This window comes from Anoplolepis gracilipes, chromosome 10 (genome assembly GCF_047496725.1).
Source record: "Anoplolepis gracilipes chromosome 10, ASM4749672v1, whole genome shotgun sequence".
NCBI classification, from domain to species: domain Eukaryota; kingdom Metazoa; phylum Arthropoda; class Insecta; order Hymenoptera; family Formicidae; genus Anoplolepis; species Anoplolepis gracilipes.
In genome coordinates, this window is record NC_132979.1 from 5820952 (window position 1) to 5837146 (window position 16195).

The following is a 16195-nucleotide window of genomic DNA, read 5'->3' on the forward strand; positions in this document are numbered from 1 at the left end:
TATGTTGCTAATCTTTGAATCGCGATTATTGACTCTGGCAAATCCTTTCGTATATTACTGGCCATGATTGCATTGCTTAAGGAGAAAAGGGGAGAGAGGTGTGCGTGTATTAACTGCTCTCTAATCTCGTGCCGTGTGATAATGCAAGCTGCTGTATTATTACACAATTTACGCCACGTTACGCGAGAAAGGGCTTACGTTTCGGTATCGAGTGCGGCTTCGTAGTCCTCCATTGTCTCGTTAGGATCCTGTTCGAGATCTGTCCCGGCACCCTCATCCTCCCCACCGGTTCCCTCACCCCCGTCATCACCGACTTCGCCACTAACTTCGTCCCTTGCTGGTGAACCGCTACGAGATTTATTTTTCTCCGCCTAAAAGGTAGAGAAAGGGGAGATTATCTGTCAAGTGATTCTGTAGGAAAACAATCAGTAACAATGATCTCCGTGAAAAAAGTGTTCCATTAAAATACGACAGCGTGCTTTTTGAAATTTCAGAGGTAAAATGTTTAACGAATTAAAAGAACAATTAAAAGTTTAATAAAAAATTTCTCATTACACATCTTTAAATTGCGATTAATTTTTTAGAATTATTAATTAATTTGTTAATTCATAATAACGGACGTTATCTAGTAGTGATAAAAGATGAGTAAAAATCAGACTATTTAGTCGATAAAAATTAACTTAATTTTAATTATTATTTTACTTGTATATGTATTTATTATTATATTCATTAGACTGTCCTTTTTGTCAAACATATTGCAGAGAGATATTTTTCAACATAAAATTTAAATATAAATATAAAATTTATTAAGGTTTGTCAGTAAAAATAATCTATGAAATATATATTAGAAATTTAAATAAAAAATTAGATTAGTACAGTACTTTTGAATAATTATTATTTTGCTGAATAATGTCAAAGAAAATCTATTATCGACTAATTAAATTCTGTAGTCAATATTGTACGTATTCCGACGAGATTGATATCATTAATATGCAAAAAGCTCTTGCTACAAGCTGATAATGTAAATAAGAACATAAATCCATACATATCCAAATATTTGATTTATGATCGTTATCGTAGCATCACTTGCTGAATTTACAAACTAATTATGTCTCTCTCATTAACATTCCTACATATCTATAAGATAATAACGTGTTCATTTATTTACATAGAAAGAAACGTGAGAATCCTTTTTCCATTCCCGTATAAAATCGTAAAACGAACGTGATATGAAACATTCGTAATAAAAAGTTTAATTCGACAGGGAGCAGTAAATTTTTTTATTACCGTGATCTCATGACTTAAAAGTGTAGTGAGGTGCTGCTTGCATTGTAAAAGGAAGCTATATATTTTCCTTACTACTTGTTAGATTGCTGTTGGTAAACAACAGTAGAAATGGTACGCTGCATATTCGTTTCAAATATTGATTCGTTATCATACAACTTGTTTTTACTATCGAAAAAAGTGAAAAAAAAGTATATATAAAACTTTATATATATATTATAAAAATACAAATTTATACATATAATTTTATAAATGTGTGAGTGTATGTATGAAAAAATTAGAGAAAAAATAATATTAAAAGTATAAATATATATTCAAAATATGTGGAAATTTTTTAAAAATATTGAATATAGAAATTGTATATTAAATAAAGCAATGTACGAATTTTTTATTAATGTAACGAGAATACATTAAAGAAATGTACGCTTTATAGCGGCATAGAATTTCCACGGCGCATTTGACAGTTTTTCATCAATGTTATTCCGCTGTTAGAAGTATGATTAATCAGCTTTTGAACTTTGTCGCGGTGGTTTTAAATTACCTTACGAGTAAAATTGCGTTGCTTGCATTTCGTAGCGTCGTAAATTGCAATAGCTATACATTTGATAAAAGTAGGATGTTAATATATATAGTCATTTTTTCGAATAACGGTTTTCTCGGTGTAACATTCATAGTAATTTGGGCCAGTTTTATACCATTTATTTAAATCAATATTTTTTGATATTTACTTGAAAAAAAAAATACAGCAAAGAAAATTTCTATTATAATGCTAATGCGACATACTTTGACAAATTCAAGAGTCAATCTTTTTCTTAAAGAACTTTTTTCAAGGAAGATTAATACTTCATGTAAAAAACTTGCAATTAAAATTTCATTTCAAGATACAATCGACACGCATGATTGATGAGATATTATACCATTAAAGATTAATGGGATTCTAGAAGACATTGTATTTGAATCTAGACAGTATTAGAACACGAGAAGAAAATTAATTCATCGGCCGAATTAATATTATGAGATCGATAAATTTTATGGGACAAAATCCCGACAAAGTTTGACAGTTTCGCGCGTGTCGTCGCGTCGGTACAGCATGGTACAGTGAAAGAAAATTGAAGCAACATTCTTTTTATCGTCCTTTACGAACGTTAAACGCGACTCTCATTTACCAGGATGGGCGTCGTCCTGTCGTCGTCATGATTTTAGACTCATTCGAGCGGACTCGCATTGTTCATGATATGCTTCGCGATCATTCCTGGCAAATGCTTTGCGCGATGTAAAAGTCGCTTCTCTGAGAGATCGGACAGTCAAATTAGCCTGATCGCTTGTAGACATCCGAAAGAAACAGATCGTTCGAGATTTATGCAGTTTTAAAATTTTTCAGGAAAGCAACGACGTATATTTACGCGCGAATTTATTAATTCGACATTTTTTACATTAAAAAATAGTAGGTACATGTGTGAGTACATATTTTAGTATTACACGTTAATTTCATGGAAAAGTTGAAAAGCGTGATAAGCGTTTTAATATTAAATCAGCTGTTGTATAAAAAGCACACACTTTACATACATATAATAATTGCAAAAATTGAAAAATCACTTTTTAAGGACACAATTTTTATTAACAAGAATATTTAATTTTGACAAAATAAAAAAAGAGATAATTTTCTCGATATGAAATTTCGCTTAAACTAATGTAACGAAACATTATGGAGCCTATATTGGATTCGCATTACGTCTGCAAAATCATCGACAATCTAATACATTATGTATTACACATATATTACATTGAAACGAAACTCACCTCCTCCTCGGCCTCCTTCTCGATGTTAGTTAGAGACTCGGCATCAGCGAGATTGTCGACGGCGATAGCCAAGAATACGTTCAAGAGGATATCTGCATTGCTATCTTCGTCAAGGATCGATTAAAATTTATTAAATCAGGCCGGATCGATAACACTGAGCGAGCGCTACTTTCGATTTAAAATACGCGATTTAAAAAGAAGAGATAATTACTCGTCGCGAATTTGTCTCTTTTCGATAAAGGATACAGTTGCCGCATATGAAGAGGATAATGAAATAAACGCAGGCGAGCACGCCAAAACTGGCGACGCCACCGTAAGCTTGGATACCGACGTACATCACAGCGTTCCAATCCTCGCCGGTTAATATCTGGAAAATGCAGAAATCAAATGTATTCCACTTTATTTTTAGAAGCGTAAGAAAATAGAGGAGAAAAATATAGCAGCCCGAAAATAGTGAGTGAAATCGGTTATATCTTCGCGATGAATAAAGCGATTTAATATCGCGAGTAAAAATTTTTTTAAATTTCACACTCTCCTTTCTTTACATAATATTTGAATACCTGAAACACGGTGAGCAAACTCTGCCAAAAACTGTCAAAATTGTGACGCGTCTTTTCCTCCATCTCGCTGAAATTGAACTTTCCACCGAAGACCTATTTGAAGAATAAAAAATAAAAGGTTGAAGAAATAAATGAAACGTATATATGTACGGTGTTTTCGCGTCGCTACATTTTCGCGTTAAATCTACCTGCATGCCCAGAAGAGCGAAGATGACGATGAAAAGAAAAAGCAGGAGCAGCAGCGAGGCGATCGATTGTATCGAGTTCAGTAGAGAGGCCACTAAATTTGATAGTGATCTCCAATATCTGTCAAGAAAGAAAAGCAATGCATCTCATATATTCATCCCGAATGTAAGTTTTGCGTTTTCCGGAATATTCTTCTATCATAATCGTTGTAACTTAATTTTGCAAGGATTTAATTAAATATAAGTTATCATCTCGAAGAAAAAGTACTCACTTTGTTACTTTGAATACCCTGAGCAACCGGACGCAACGGAGCACGGAAATGCCAAGAGGCGGCATTACACGTGTATTTGTAAGTATCATTTCGGTAATCGAGCCGATCACGACGAAGCAATCGAAACGATTAAACAACGAGACGAAATAACCCTGCGAATTATAGTGGCGGAAGATTAAAATCGTTCAAGATATTTTTTCTACACTAAAAAAAAAATATTTTCCTAATGTAAATAGATTTCTAGATGTCTCGATTAAAATTTATCGCTACTTTTTGTATCTGTTAGAATATTGTTTGTCACGTGTAGAATTTATAGCAGCAATATTCTAGCAATACCTCTAGAAAATTTAGATCCCATTGCCAAATATTAATCACAAATATAATTGTCCTTGACAATAGGCCTTAAAAATAGGCATCGCAGAACAATTTTCTGTCTAAATTACACTAATAGTACAGATATAAATTCTGTCTCTGTCATTTAAATTGATTAAGTGCAAAATATATGCAGTGTCACAGTATTTACTAATAACTTTATCTGTTTCAGTTAATTTTTTACACCTAGAAAATTTTTGTTGAAGTTGCAAGATTATTTTTTTTTTAAGTGTAAGAAAAATACTTATAAGCGTCTTTCTATTTAACAAGAAAAAGAAAAGAAGAGTGACGCTTGCATTTATCTTTGTTTATAAATATATGTCAATAAATGATGCGTAAATAATAAGAAATTAATTAAATAAAATGTAACATTAATATTTATTAACTTTACGCCACATTTCGTCTACGAAAAAGAATCATTAGAAAGTATGCGACGAGATTACTCACCTGAAAACCTAAACTGTACATCTTTAACATCATCTCCATGGAGAAGAGTACGATGAAGAACATGTTCGTGATTTCTAATGGCAGACGAAAGAGTCTCGCATTACGAAATGCATTACCAGAGGCGCCGGAGCGGTTTATAATTAAAGGCAAACACACGCTAAGTCGACTTTATTTCCGCTAAGCAAGCAGCAAGAGACGGTATTTACCTTGAAAGTCGTCCAACCAGGGCGGCTGATTGTAATGTTCTGTAGCAAGAACGCCGGTATTCAAGAAAACCAGAACTATGATGAGCCAATAGAAGACCTGGGACTTCACTGCCTTTCGGCAGGCTCTTCGCATCCGTCTGTTCACTCTGCAAATTCGCATCACAATACGCGACTGTAAGTCTAAAGTTTGCCCTTTCGCCCACTCGCTCGCGTGTATATGAGCGCTTAGCAAACTTCTTTGAACTTGTTCAGATAAATGACGCTTTGATCTCTATTGAGACGTTCGTATATACGCGTAAGAATTCCGCGATGGTATTTCGGAGAAGGAATTTTCTCAAATCTATCACGTACACCATGTAGAATCCCCCATATATATATATATATATATATGCAACAATAGCTCCATCGTGAGTTTTATATACTATTTTTAAAAATTTAATTTCGTAAGAGTCGCAAAAATCGATTACCTCTCTAGATTTCGCTTCTTCTTTTTCCAAACGGACTCTTGTTGAATACCTTCTTCATCGCCCTCCAATTGATCCGTGCTCTCTATTTCGTTTTGTTGCTTGGCTATGTAATATCAAACTCCGTCGATTAATTAGCATACCCTGACTAGGGAGAGAAAGTTTCATCTCGCGGAATTTAGTTTAATGAACAACTTTCCGAATTTACATTATGCACTTCTATATACTTGCATTTACATAAACACTATATATGAATTCAGTTGCATAAATACTGATGTGATTTTCAGAAAATTACGTATAAATTTATTTTATGTAAATATACATGTATAGTTATTTCCGATATATTTTGTTCCTTCTTTTTTTTTAAAATGTACAATATGTGAAAATTATTAATTTATATTTTTTATTTAATTATTAAAATATTTGTTTCCAATTATTTTCCAACATATTTTATATTTTTATTAATTAAAATATAATAATAATACTTATTATTATTGTATATATGGTATTATAAATTTATTATATTTATAATATCTCTAGTATGCATGTACTTTTTTATCTGACATACATACTTTTTCCGTCTTGCTTCGGTTCGTCTGTCTCCGGCTCGATGTCTTCGGCCTGCGTTATCCAATCGAGATAACCCCTGAGATCGTCCTCGATCTGCTGTTTCTCCCTGAGCTTGTGAAAGTCGCCACGTGCCTTCGCCTTTTCTCTCTCCTTGGAGAATTCACTGCACCAAAAATGGGACGGACGCATGTACAATCGCGTCGCGTTATGATTAGAGATATGCGTTTGGTACGTAATTGAAACATTCAAAGGCGATGAAACGGAAATCGAGACGGGCGTGAAAAGCGAAGGGAAAGGAAGAGTAAAGGGACTCCTCCCTTTATTTGTCCGCGCTTGTTCGATCTCTCACTCGACAAACAAGTATGTCTTTGTAAATGCGTCCATGCGTACATCGCGAGAAATCGTGAAAAGACTCTTTGCTTACAATCTCTCCTTTTTATGAAAAAAAAAAAAAAAGAAAAAAAAAAGAAAAAAAGAAAAGCGACAATCTAAGAAGGATCTAATTATTCGGAGGAATAAAGCCTCTCTTGATAAAAGCACATTCCAATTAAAAGTTTTCATTTGGTGAGATAAATTTTAGCATATAAGATTATATTCAACCCAAGTTGAACCAAGGAAGATTTTAATCGTGTTTCTCCGAGTTCTTTATTATTTCTCAAGGAAGCAAGCACATTTAAAACATTCCATCTGACATTTTGACGACTGGATAATTTCCGAGCAATCTATATGAAATGTATTTCGAACATGTGTGTGCGGTGTTTCCAATAATGTTTGTGCGCGATGCGTTAAGCGATGGATAAAATGTAAAAAGCGAAGGAAGTTAAATCGCGCTTATCATCGATACCGTTTTCACGCCTTGATTAGCCGCGCATCCTTTACCGATACGCAATGGAGTGTGTGCGTGTGTACATGTGTATGAACCTAAGAAAAAGATATTTTTATCTTGTCCCCTCATCGGGAATTGTAAAACTCCGCGAGGATAGATATCGCAAGCCGATCGACTTATATCCTCCGAAAGGATCGAGATTCATGTCATTGTATCAACATTACGTTTAGATGAAGTAGATATAATATTGAAATTTATCATTCTTAATATTTTATAGTGAATTTAGAACCGCGTACTTTTTTCCTGAAAATTTATTTATCGCAATAAAAACTATTTACGGCGCAAAACTTTTCCTGACACTTACCCAGACAACACACCAAGAATTAGATTCATCACGAAGAAAGCTCCAAGAATGACCATCGAGATGAAATAGATCCACTGCCACGAGCTCCCCATCGCATCCTCGATCTAAATTTAACATGATTATAAAGTCTTGAACTAATGATTAATTAATCTTGATTTAACGTAAAATTAATAGACTCACTATTAATCGAATAAATAAAATAATAATTAATTATAGCAAGGCATAAGTAAATTTTCATATATAGTAACACATCAATTTATTACATGTACATACTAATTATATTAATTACTTCAACAGAGTGTCTATTCTCTGAAAAAAAACCTAGAAAATCTGGAATTTTTAAGGGTTGAAAAATCAAATAATCTTCATGAAATTTTATTAGAGATTTAGAGAATTTTTTAAATTATTTCTTTGATTATTTTGCTTTTATATCGCCAACAAGTCTTCGCAAAATATCAAGCGAAAAAAAATACTTGTGATGAAAGCCATTCAATTTTTTCATTATTTTTTCAAATCTAATCATTTGAAACTTAAGTGACTTTTTATTTTTCCTTCTTGATTGTATGAATAGAAAAATTAAGAAGCCCGCGTAATAAAACACTCGCCTCTAAAAGTTCTTTAATTTTACCTGGAATTTTCGACAAATATATCTGGAAGATTAAGTCAGAATCATTTCTGATAATCAAAAAATTCAAGTAGACACCCTGTTCAAGTATTAATGTGAGTTGTCTCCGTGAAAATTTCGTTTGACAAGACATATATCGCGTATGGGACATATTTTTACATTATAAAGCACGTCTGTCCAGCCTTCGAGGGTGACGCATTGGAAGACCGTGAGCATGGCCAGTCCGAAGTTGTCGAAATTCGTGATGCCGTAGTTGGGACCCTCCCAGAACTGTTTGCTGCAGTAGTAATCGGGTCCGACGCGAGAGCACTGGAAGCCACTATCGCCGGTATCGCAAGGTATCGGACCGTCCATTATCTCGTCTGCGATACAAAGGGGAATCGAACTTTTAATCCTGGCGAGATAAACGACGATCGGAAACCATAATAAGATCAGCCCCAGCTAAAAATTTCGAATTAGTTGCAAGATCAACGAGTTTAACGCGTCGTAATACATCGTTAAAGTGTTTGCATATATTTCTCTATACGTATATCTATGCAAAGTGGCTCGAGACTAGCACTTTTTCTCCTTTGCTAACGCGATTTATCGATCTTTCTGTCTCGCATTTCTCCGATACATAGGTCAATTAAAAGAGCTTCATTAAGCCCGTTCCTTCGTTAAACTTTAAATACACTTGAGCCAACTCTGTCAACGCGACAAATCGTATTTGGACCTCTTTCCAAATTAAAATAATAATTTAATTTTGATATAAATAGTATACGTAAATATAGGACAGAGAAATATCTAACATGTCATAAAAAGGTAATTAACATACATTTTAATTAGTGAAAGTAATTATTTTAATTGTGTATTTAGAGATTAACATTCTTTACGACCCTGTATATATTTACATAAAAATGATAGAACATAAAGAATACATATACAACAGCAATATATTAATTAATAATCATTAATATAAATTAATTCTATTATTCACTATTTATTATTAATTCTATTTATACACAGATAAGCAAAAATATTAGAAGAAAAAACTTTATCAGAAAGAAGCTTGATGTGAGTTTGCGCGAATTTGTTTTTCTTTCTTTCTTTCTCTCTCTCTCTCTCTCTCTCTCTCTCTTTCTCGTCGCATCTCGACGCATCTTTTTGTATCGCCCGGGCCCGGCAACGTCCACCCGCTATTTTACGCATTCCCGTGAATCAGCTGTTTGCCGTGCGGCACGCAAGCCGCGCGCGCCTATCCCTCGCGCTAATAATAATTAGACGTTAGTTTCGCGTCCGCGTCTCGCGGCTGAATCATATCTAAAATAGCCGTCCCGGCGTAAAGTGTGTTAGGAGGCTAAAGCTGGGAGTTCCCCTCAGGGCCCCTCGCCAAATCTCCTCTCCCTCCCTCCCTTCCTCTTCCTTCGTCTTTTGCCATTCCTCGGTCCCGACGTGTTCGATTTTTTCGTCGAATCTCACGGGGGCGACCCTTACCGAGACCTATTCCTAAATAATCTAACAGATCCAAATAAATTTTGCTTTCTAACTCCCCGTTAATTCTTTATAGCTAACAAATGCAGACAAATTGGTAGCGCGTGTATTAAGACTGAACGGAAATTTCGATGTAACTTCAGTTTCATAGGTTTTTTTAGAATTCGCTATAAATTGCATGAGTGAGCACTTTTATAAACGCGACAATGTATACATTTTTTTTCACGATTAAAGAATAATGTCCTTGATATGTATTATACGTATATATATGTATTATATGTACTATATAAATTCTATATATAATATTATATATGTATTTTGTATATTCGTATATAATATAATGTATATATACATGTATAAATACATATAAATATATATATTTAAATATAATTTTTTAATAAAAAGTTTAGATTTGCCTTTAAAGAAATATTATTAATTTTTAGCGACATATATATATGTCTATGAAATTAATTATAAAATAATATTAAGATAATGTCCAAATTAAATTTCTTAGCCAAATATCTGAGTCGGAGAGAGATTCGGGGGATTCACAATTTAATAAATTTAAGAGCATCTTGCGCAAACATCGATCCGCGATACGTTTGCCGTCATGAGAGTTGCCGTTGCCAAGCACGTTATCCGTTAAATTTTTATCAGGACACGTAGCAATCCTAGAACGTGCACTTACCAGTTAAGTTATGTCTGCATGTTTTGTGCATCTTTCCGAAGAACAGCTCGAGGCCGATGATGGCGTAAATGATGATGACGAAGAGAACTAATAAAGCAATGTGCAAAAGTGGTACCATCGCCCTCAAAATAGAGTTTAGGACCACTTGAAGACCTACGCAAAATGACGAATCAATTTATTTCTATCGTTAATTACGCGTCTCTCTTTCTTCTCACACACACACACACACACATACACATACATTAATTGTTATTAATTTTTTTAAACAACATTAAATAATATGTTCTGGCAAAGTAATTATAATTATTTTGACATCTCAATTATAAATTACAAATTAATTCCTTGATATTTAATTGCAACAAAAATAATTGACACATTAATTACTATTAATTCTCTCTCTCTCTCTCTCTCTCTCTCTCTCTCTCTCTCTCTCTCTCTCTCTCTCTCTCTTTAAACAGCTAAATAATATATTCCAGTGAAACAAAAATTTATATGATTGTATTAACATTTCATGGATCGTATCCAAGTTGAATTTATTTAATTTCTGGATGTTACGTCGCGACAGAATCAATATTTTCAGTGAAAAGTCTTACTTGGAATACCGGAAACCAGCCTGAGAGGACGTAGAACACGAAACGCCCTTAAGGCCTTGATGTCGAAACCCTCCTTCATGAGCATCATCAGCACCGTGCTTATCATTCTACAAAGAGGAATGCAAAAAAATTTTTCTATACAACGGACAAGCAAGGATTAATGATTTGATAATAAAATGAAGACTTTATAATATAGGCTTAAAGTCATTTTCCCAGAAGATAATTTGTCCCTGAAGAAAAGAGCTTTCTGTGCCAAGGCTAATAGCATTATAAACGCCGCATGGCGGCATTTATGAGAACGTTTATGAAGCATAAAAGGAGGAAAAGGAAGCTTCCCCTTCTTCCTAAATAAACGATAGATATCGCGATCTCTTTTTCTGAGAAAAAATACCATTCTCCAAAATTATCGCGTCTGGTAGAGCATAATTTTTTTTTTAACATCACATCTTTAAACTACAGCAAACATTCAACGAATCACGAAGTTTATGACGCTATCGCAAACGAGCGAAATGAAACCGCCGACCGGAAGAAAATATTTCTCGCCCGATGAGACAATTTCGAATGTTACCGACGACTGCATTTTCCTCGTATATTAGGCTGCGTGTCATTTGAATAATGGCCCGTTACGTAATGGTCGATTCGGAGAGAGAAAGAGAAAGAGAGAGAGAGAGAGAGAGAGAGGAGAGAAATGTGGATGCGCATGTTCTCTCCCGTAGGACATTAAGACGGATCGATTCGCCGTGTCGTTAACCGAGGGCGATAAAGTTATCAGGCAGGAGAGGAAGCGCCGTCACGTTGGTGTTATACCCGAAGCGTGCGCTCCGGAAAATAGGTACACAGTTACGCTTGTCGATACGAAACGCCGTAATCCGGGATAGATTTTCGCCAACAATCCTCCACGCGGAATAAATAAATTCGCGTCGCGGCAATCGCGGATCATTAACCAGAGGAAACAGCGCAAAGAGGGATTGCTTGCGACATGCTCTGCTTGTCAAACTCCTCACGGGAATTTTATATAACATACGCGCGTGTATCTGTGCGGCTTCTCTCTCTCTCTCTCTCTCTCTCCCTCTCGTCTCTTTACTCTGTAAAAATCGATGAGATCGCGTAAATAGGGTACCATTATTTACGTCATGTATATATAGCGCGTATGCGATATATCGTGGTAGTAATAGATGCATATAGGGGTCATGTATCGGGATTCTGGCGCGGATGGATTATGGTACCGGGATACCGTTCGCACACGGCATTGCAATCACGATTAATGATTTTTTAAATACTTTTTTATCCGCGAAATTTCTGAAAGAGAGGGGGATCGGAATATTTTCAGAAAATGTCAAAAATACGCAACGTTGCATCTTTTATGCTTTTCGAGATAAAAGTACACATTCTTCGTACACCTCCGTAAAAAAAATATATTCTCAAAATATGTATACTTTACAAGTTGATTCTTAATAAATTAATGTATAAGGATATATTCTCTTCTTTAAGTGATATTTTCTGGAATATCTTATTTCTAAATTAAGCAAAAACTTATATTTAACTTGTTAAAGTTTTAATAAATAATAAATGTTTGTTAGTTTCATCATTAGAATTAATAATCTTAAATGTAAATAATATAATGATAAGAAAATATCCCGTTCAGCATATAGATTTATATATTATAAGAATATTTGAGATTACTTTACTTTTTAGAGAATTTCTCTCTTAAATTAAAAAGATTATCTTGAGGCGCTTTTACAGAATAATATTATAAAGATAAATGAAATATTTTAAAAATAAGAATATAATTTTTTCGGTGAATTTATTCCCACAACCAATACATGTACAAGTCAATAGTCGCGAGTACAAATTCCCCGCGTGTAGCAATTTGCTGAGATATTAATTACAATGATGCTCGGCCATCGCAAGGGGAGGAATGGGGGAGGTAGACCTATTGGGGACAATATCGAGACTTGAACGGCGCTCATGAATTTTCAATCCCCGATCGCTGTTATACTCTGCCGGATTTAATTTACACGCATGAGTCGCGACATTACGTCGACCGATCGCTCGAGTACATCGGGATTATGTCGTCAATTAACTCTCTAACTCGCGCGTGTAATAATTCGAGTACGAGATATTCCGTCACCCCCCAGACGAAAAAGATTTTTCGATTTCCTCCTTCCTTCCTTCCTTCCTTCCTTCCTTCCTTCCTTCCTTCCTGCCATCCTTCCGGCGTTTCTCACTCGTTCGCGCACCACCAGTTCCGTTTTATTTTCGCTCCACGAAATACATCGGATCAACTCTCGTTCGTGAATCAATCTCGAACCGATTTCATCAACTTCACAGCTTCGGATGCCCGCGCGCGTCTTCATGAGATAAAGCGCAAACTTTTACAATTTTTCCCGTTCGCCTTTTTTAACTTACGTTCGCTGGCTTTTTTAATGCATATACTATACGCGAAAACACAAAAATACTCCGATAACTCCGAAGAGAGTAACTTTGTTCCCGTGCTGTATAATCAGTACACAATAGGAGGGCGGAGTTTTCGAAATCACTTTAATATTTATAAGACTCGCCTCTCTGACTCTTATAAATATTAAAGCTTGCTAGTAAGAGAGCTTTTTATGATACTATTGTATAAAACAATTGTCGATAATTTGTTGATTCTTCTCTCTATCTCTGTAATATGAAATTATTTTATATAGTTTTTTTTTTATATAATATTTATATGTAACTATTATATATCTGAATTTTTGTTAATATACAGAGTTGCGAAAATAACTTTTGTTCCTATGTTTATTAATGTTCAACATTTACCGAAGTATCTCAAGGTAATCGAGTTATACGACTTGTCGATGCTATTTGTGAATTTTGGCGGATATTATCGATATTGTATGAGGGAAAACATTACCAGGTGTAAACTATCCAATGGCAAAGTGTATATGACCGTCACGCACTATCGATTACATGGACATTGATCCAATTAACTTGCAATTGATACAAGTTGTTAGATGCGATATATATATCTTTATTAGTTCTCGCTTGTTCAATTTGGAGGAAAATGAGTTTATCAGAAAACAAACGCCGCGTATAACATTAAGACGTTATAAGTGCTTGATTTTCTGAACCGATTTTTCATTAGAAACTTCAAATAAAAGGAGACGGATAATTAATAAAAGAGAAATTCAAACTTAGAGAAGATAAGCTTCTTTTAAAAATATGTTAGTAAATGAGAACATATCATCCGCTAACGTAATCCTAATATTGATTCAATCCAATTACAGGGAATTTAATTTATAATATATTAAGACCTTAAAAATGTAATATATAAATAAAAATATTTTATCCGTGAAATTAATTCTACCAAAATAAAAGCTGCAATAAGTTATTTTTTTTTTTTTTTCATGAATGAAAATCAGTCCTACAGCTATTTGTGGACAAAACATAAAATAAATGTGGAAATTTATTAAATTGATGTACTCACCCAATCACGACTATCGTAAAATCCAGCAAATTCCAACCGTTGCGGAGATAAGCTCCTGGATGGGCGACGAAGCCGTAAGCTATGATCTTCATCACGCACTCCACCGTAAAAATCACAAGAAAAACGTACTCTATCTTCTCCTGCAACATACCATAGGAAAAAGTCGTCGTAGGAAATAGGAAAAAAAAAAAATATATATATATATATATATTAGGGTTGATCAATCATCTCTAAAAGAGCATTCAAAGCGAAAGTCGCAAGTCCAGGAAAGTTTTCTTAATATTGAAAAGAGGCCACGATTGATAAGTATCGAGCGATAAGACGCATTGCCGCAATTTCGCGGCAAAACACGTTCGTGTTAAGCGAGGGTAATTGAAAGCGACGGGAACAAATTGCGGCGGATTGCAATTAAAAACGAGCCCGAGAAGACAATATTTCGCGCGCACGCGTACACAGATGTTAAACATTTAAAGCACGAGCGTCCGCGTTGCAGTTGGATTACAACGAGTTACGACGAGAACGTGATCGCCGTTTACGCAGAAGAGGGTGCCGACGCGCGCCGATATTTTTTTACATGGGACTTGTAAACTCGTCGCCTTTTTTTTCCTCTCTAGGATAAATTGTATGTAACCTGTTGCTGTTTCCTTTCCTTTTTTTTTTTTTCGTTTTAATGTCTCATTAACTTTCCTCCGTCACGGTTAATTCAAGGAAGCGAAAACTTTAATAGAAGGCACTCTCCAAATTTCGAAACTTTAATCAACTCATTATCAAGCCGCGGAATTAATTACTTACCATATCAGCTGCAAAACTGTATAACACTGTTGAACGTTTATCATAGCATATTTTACAAGTGATTTTACAGATGATTAAAATTATAATATGAATAATAAAAATTGATAAAATCATGATTGCGATGTAGCAGAAAAATTGGATTTTCGCGAAATATATTATTTATAAAATAGAGAATGATCACAATTCGTAAAAATTTAATATTATCTTTTAATTGTAAATATATTTGTAAAAAATGTAAAAGCAAAGATGTGCAAGTTTAAAACTAATTTTTTGACATCAATCATCCCCCCCATTAGTATGACTCATATGTAGTAGTATCAGCAGCATCGCCGGCCATCGCGTAAAAGGATTAATCGACGCATGGCACGATTGTGATTAAGGGGAGGAGGAGGGGGGGGGGGTGAAAAACCGGTATAGGCCTTGGTGAGAAAAACAGGCGAAACAAAAAGAAGAAGCGGAGGGTTAAAAATAAGGCCGAAGAGAGAACGCTCGCTACACATCAGAGGTGGGGAAAAAAGCTGCCGTACGAAGAGAGAAGGTATACACAGGGTATGGACGTTAAAGGGGAAGTTGAAAGCGGATACCACAGAGAGAGGACACGGATTCTCTCTCACTCTAGTTTTCTATCTCTCTCTCTCTCTCTCTTTCTCTCTGCGCGGCATCCATTGCGTTTAATTTCCAAAATCGATCGATTATCGGTTCGCTGAAATAAGCTCGAGCGCACATTATATCGTTCGTATTGCTCGCCGATGCATGACACGTGGGCGCCGCCGTTACGTGACTTTGAGGGTGCAAAGTTGTGTAGAAAGTTTTGACAAATCACGTTGTTTCTCACTCTCTCCTTTTCTCTATTTCTCTCTTCCTTTCTTTCTTTCTTCACGCTCGTTCTTCTTTTCAATACTTTATTATTTCTTCTATTAAAAATTTCTTCTTTTTTTGAAAGAATTGTTTGGCATATATATGTGTACATATATATATGTGTTTTAATCACATTTTAATCACGATAAATTATTTTTTCTCTCATACTTGTCAACTTTATTCTCTAAAGACCTTTCCCATAAATATAAATTAGATTGCTTTAATTAACTGCCGATCTTCTCACTTTAGACAATTTATAGCATGATTTTTAAAGATTTACTTTCTAAATAAAAATTAATACTTCATTACTTTTTCATAATATGCTTTATTACTTTGATGTAAAAGTTCTA

At 34.6% G+C, this 16195-nt stretch overlaps 1 protein-coding gene across 8 annotated transcripts in view; it reads right to left on the reverse strand.

The window, feature by feature from the left end:
* Ca-alpha1d (Ca[2+]-channel protein alpha[[1]] subunit D) overlaps window positions 1-16195 on the reverse strand; it is a 68807-nt gene that overhangs the window by 30526 nt on the left and 22086 nt on the right. For all 8 annotated transcript variants that reach the window (XM_072900706.1, XM_072900705.1, XM_072900704.1 and 5 more), the window contains exons 4-18: window positions 14196-14335; window positions 10727-10833; window positions 10134-10286; window positions 8135-8337; window positions 7351-7454; window positions 6163-6323; window positions 5594-5696; window positions 5127-5272; window positions 4921-4994; window positions 4102-4253; window positions 3833-3950; window positions 3645-3737; window positions 3331-3451; window positions 3085-3176; window positions 199-371 (exon numbers count right to left, since the gene is read on the reverse strand). In XM_072900706.1, coding sequence (XP_072756807.1) covers window positions 199-371; window positions 3085-3176; window positions 3331-3451; window positions 3645-3737; window positions 3833-3950; window positions 4102-4253; window positions 4921-4994; window positions 5127-5272; window positions 5594-5696; window positions 6163-6323; window positions 7351-7454; window positions 8135-8337; window positions 10134-10286; window positions 10727-10833; window positions 14196-14335 — 1940 coding nt within the window. The remainder of the gene's footprint in view (window positions 1-198; window positions 372-3084; window positions 3177-3330; window positions 3452-3644; window positions 3738-3832; window positions 3951-4101; window positions 4254-4920; window positions 4995-5126; window positions 5273-5593; window positions 5697-6162; window positions 6324-7350; window positions 7455-8134; window positions 8338-10133; window positions 10287-10726; window positions 10834-14195; window positions 14336-16195) is intronic.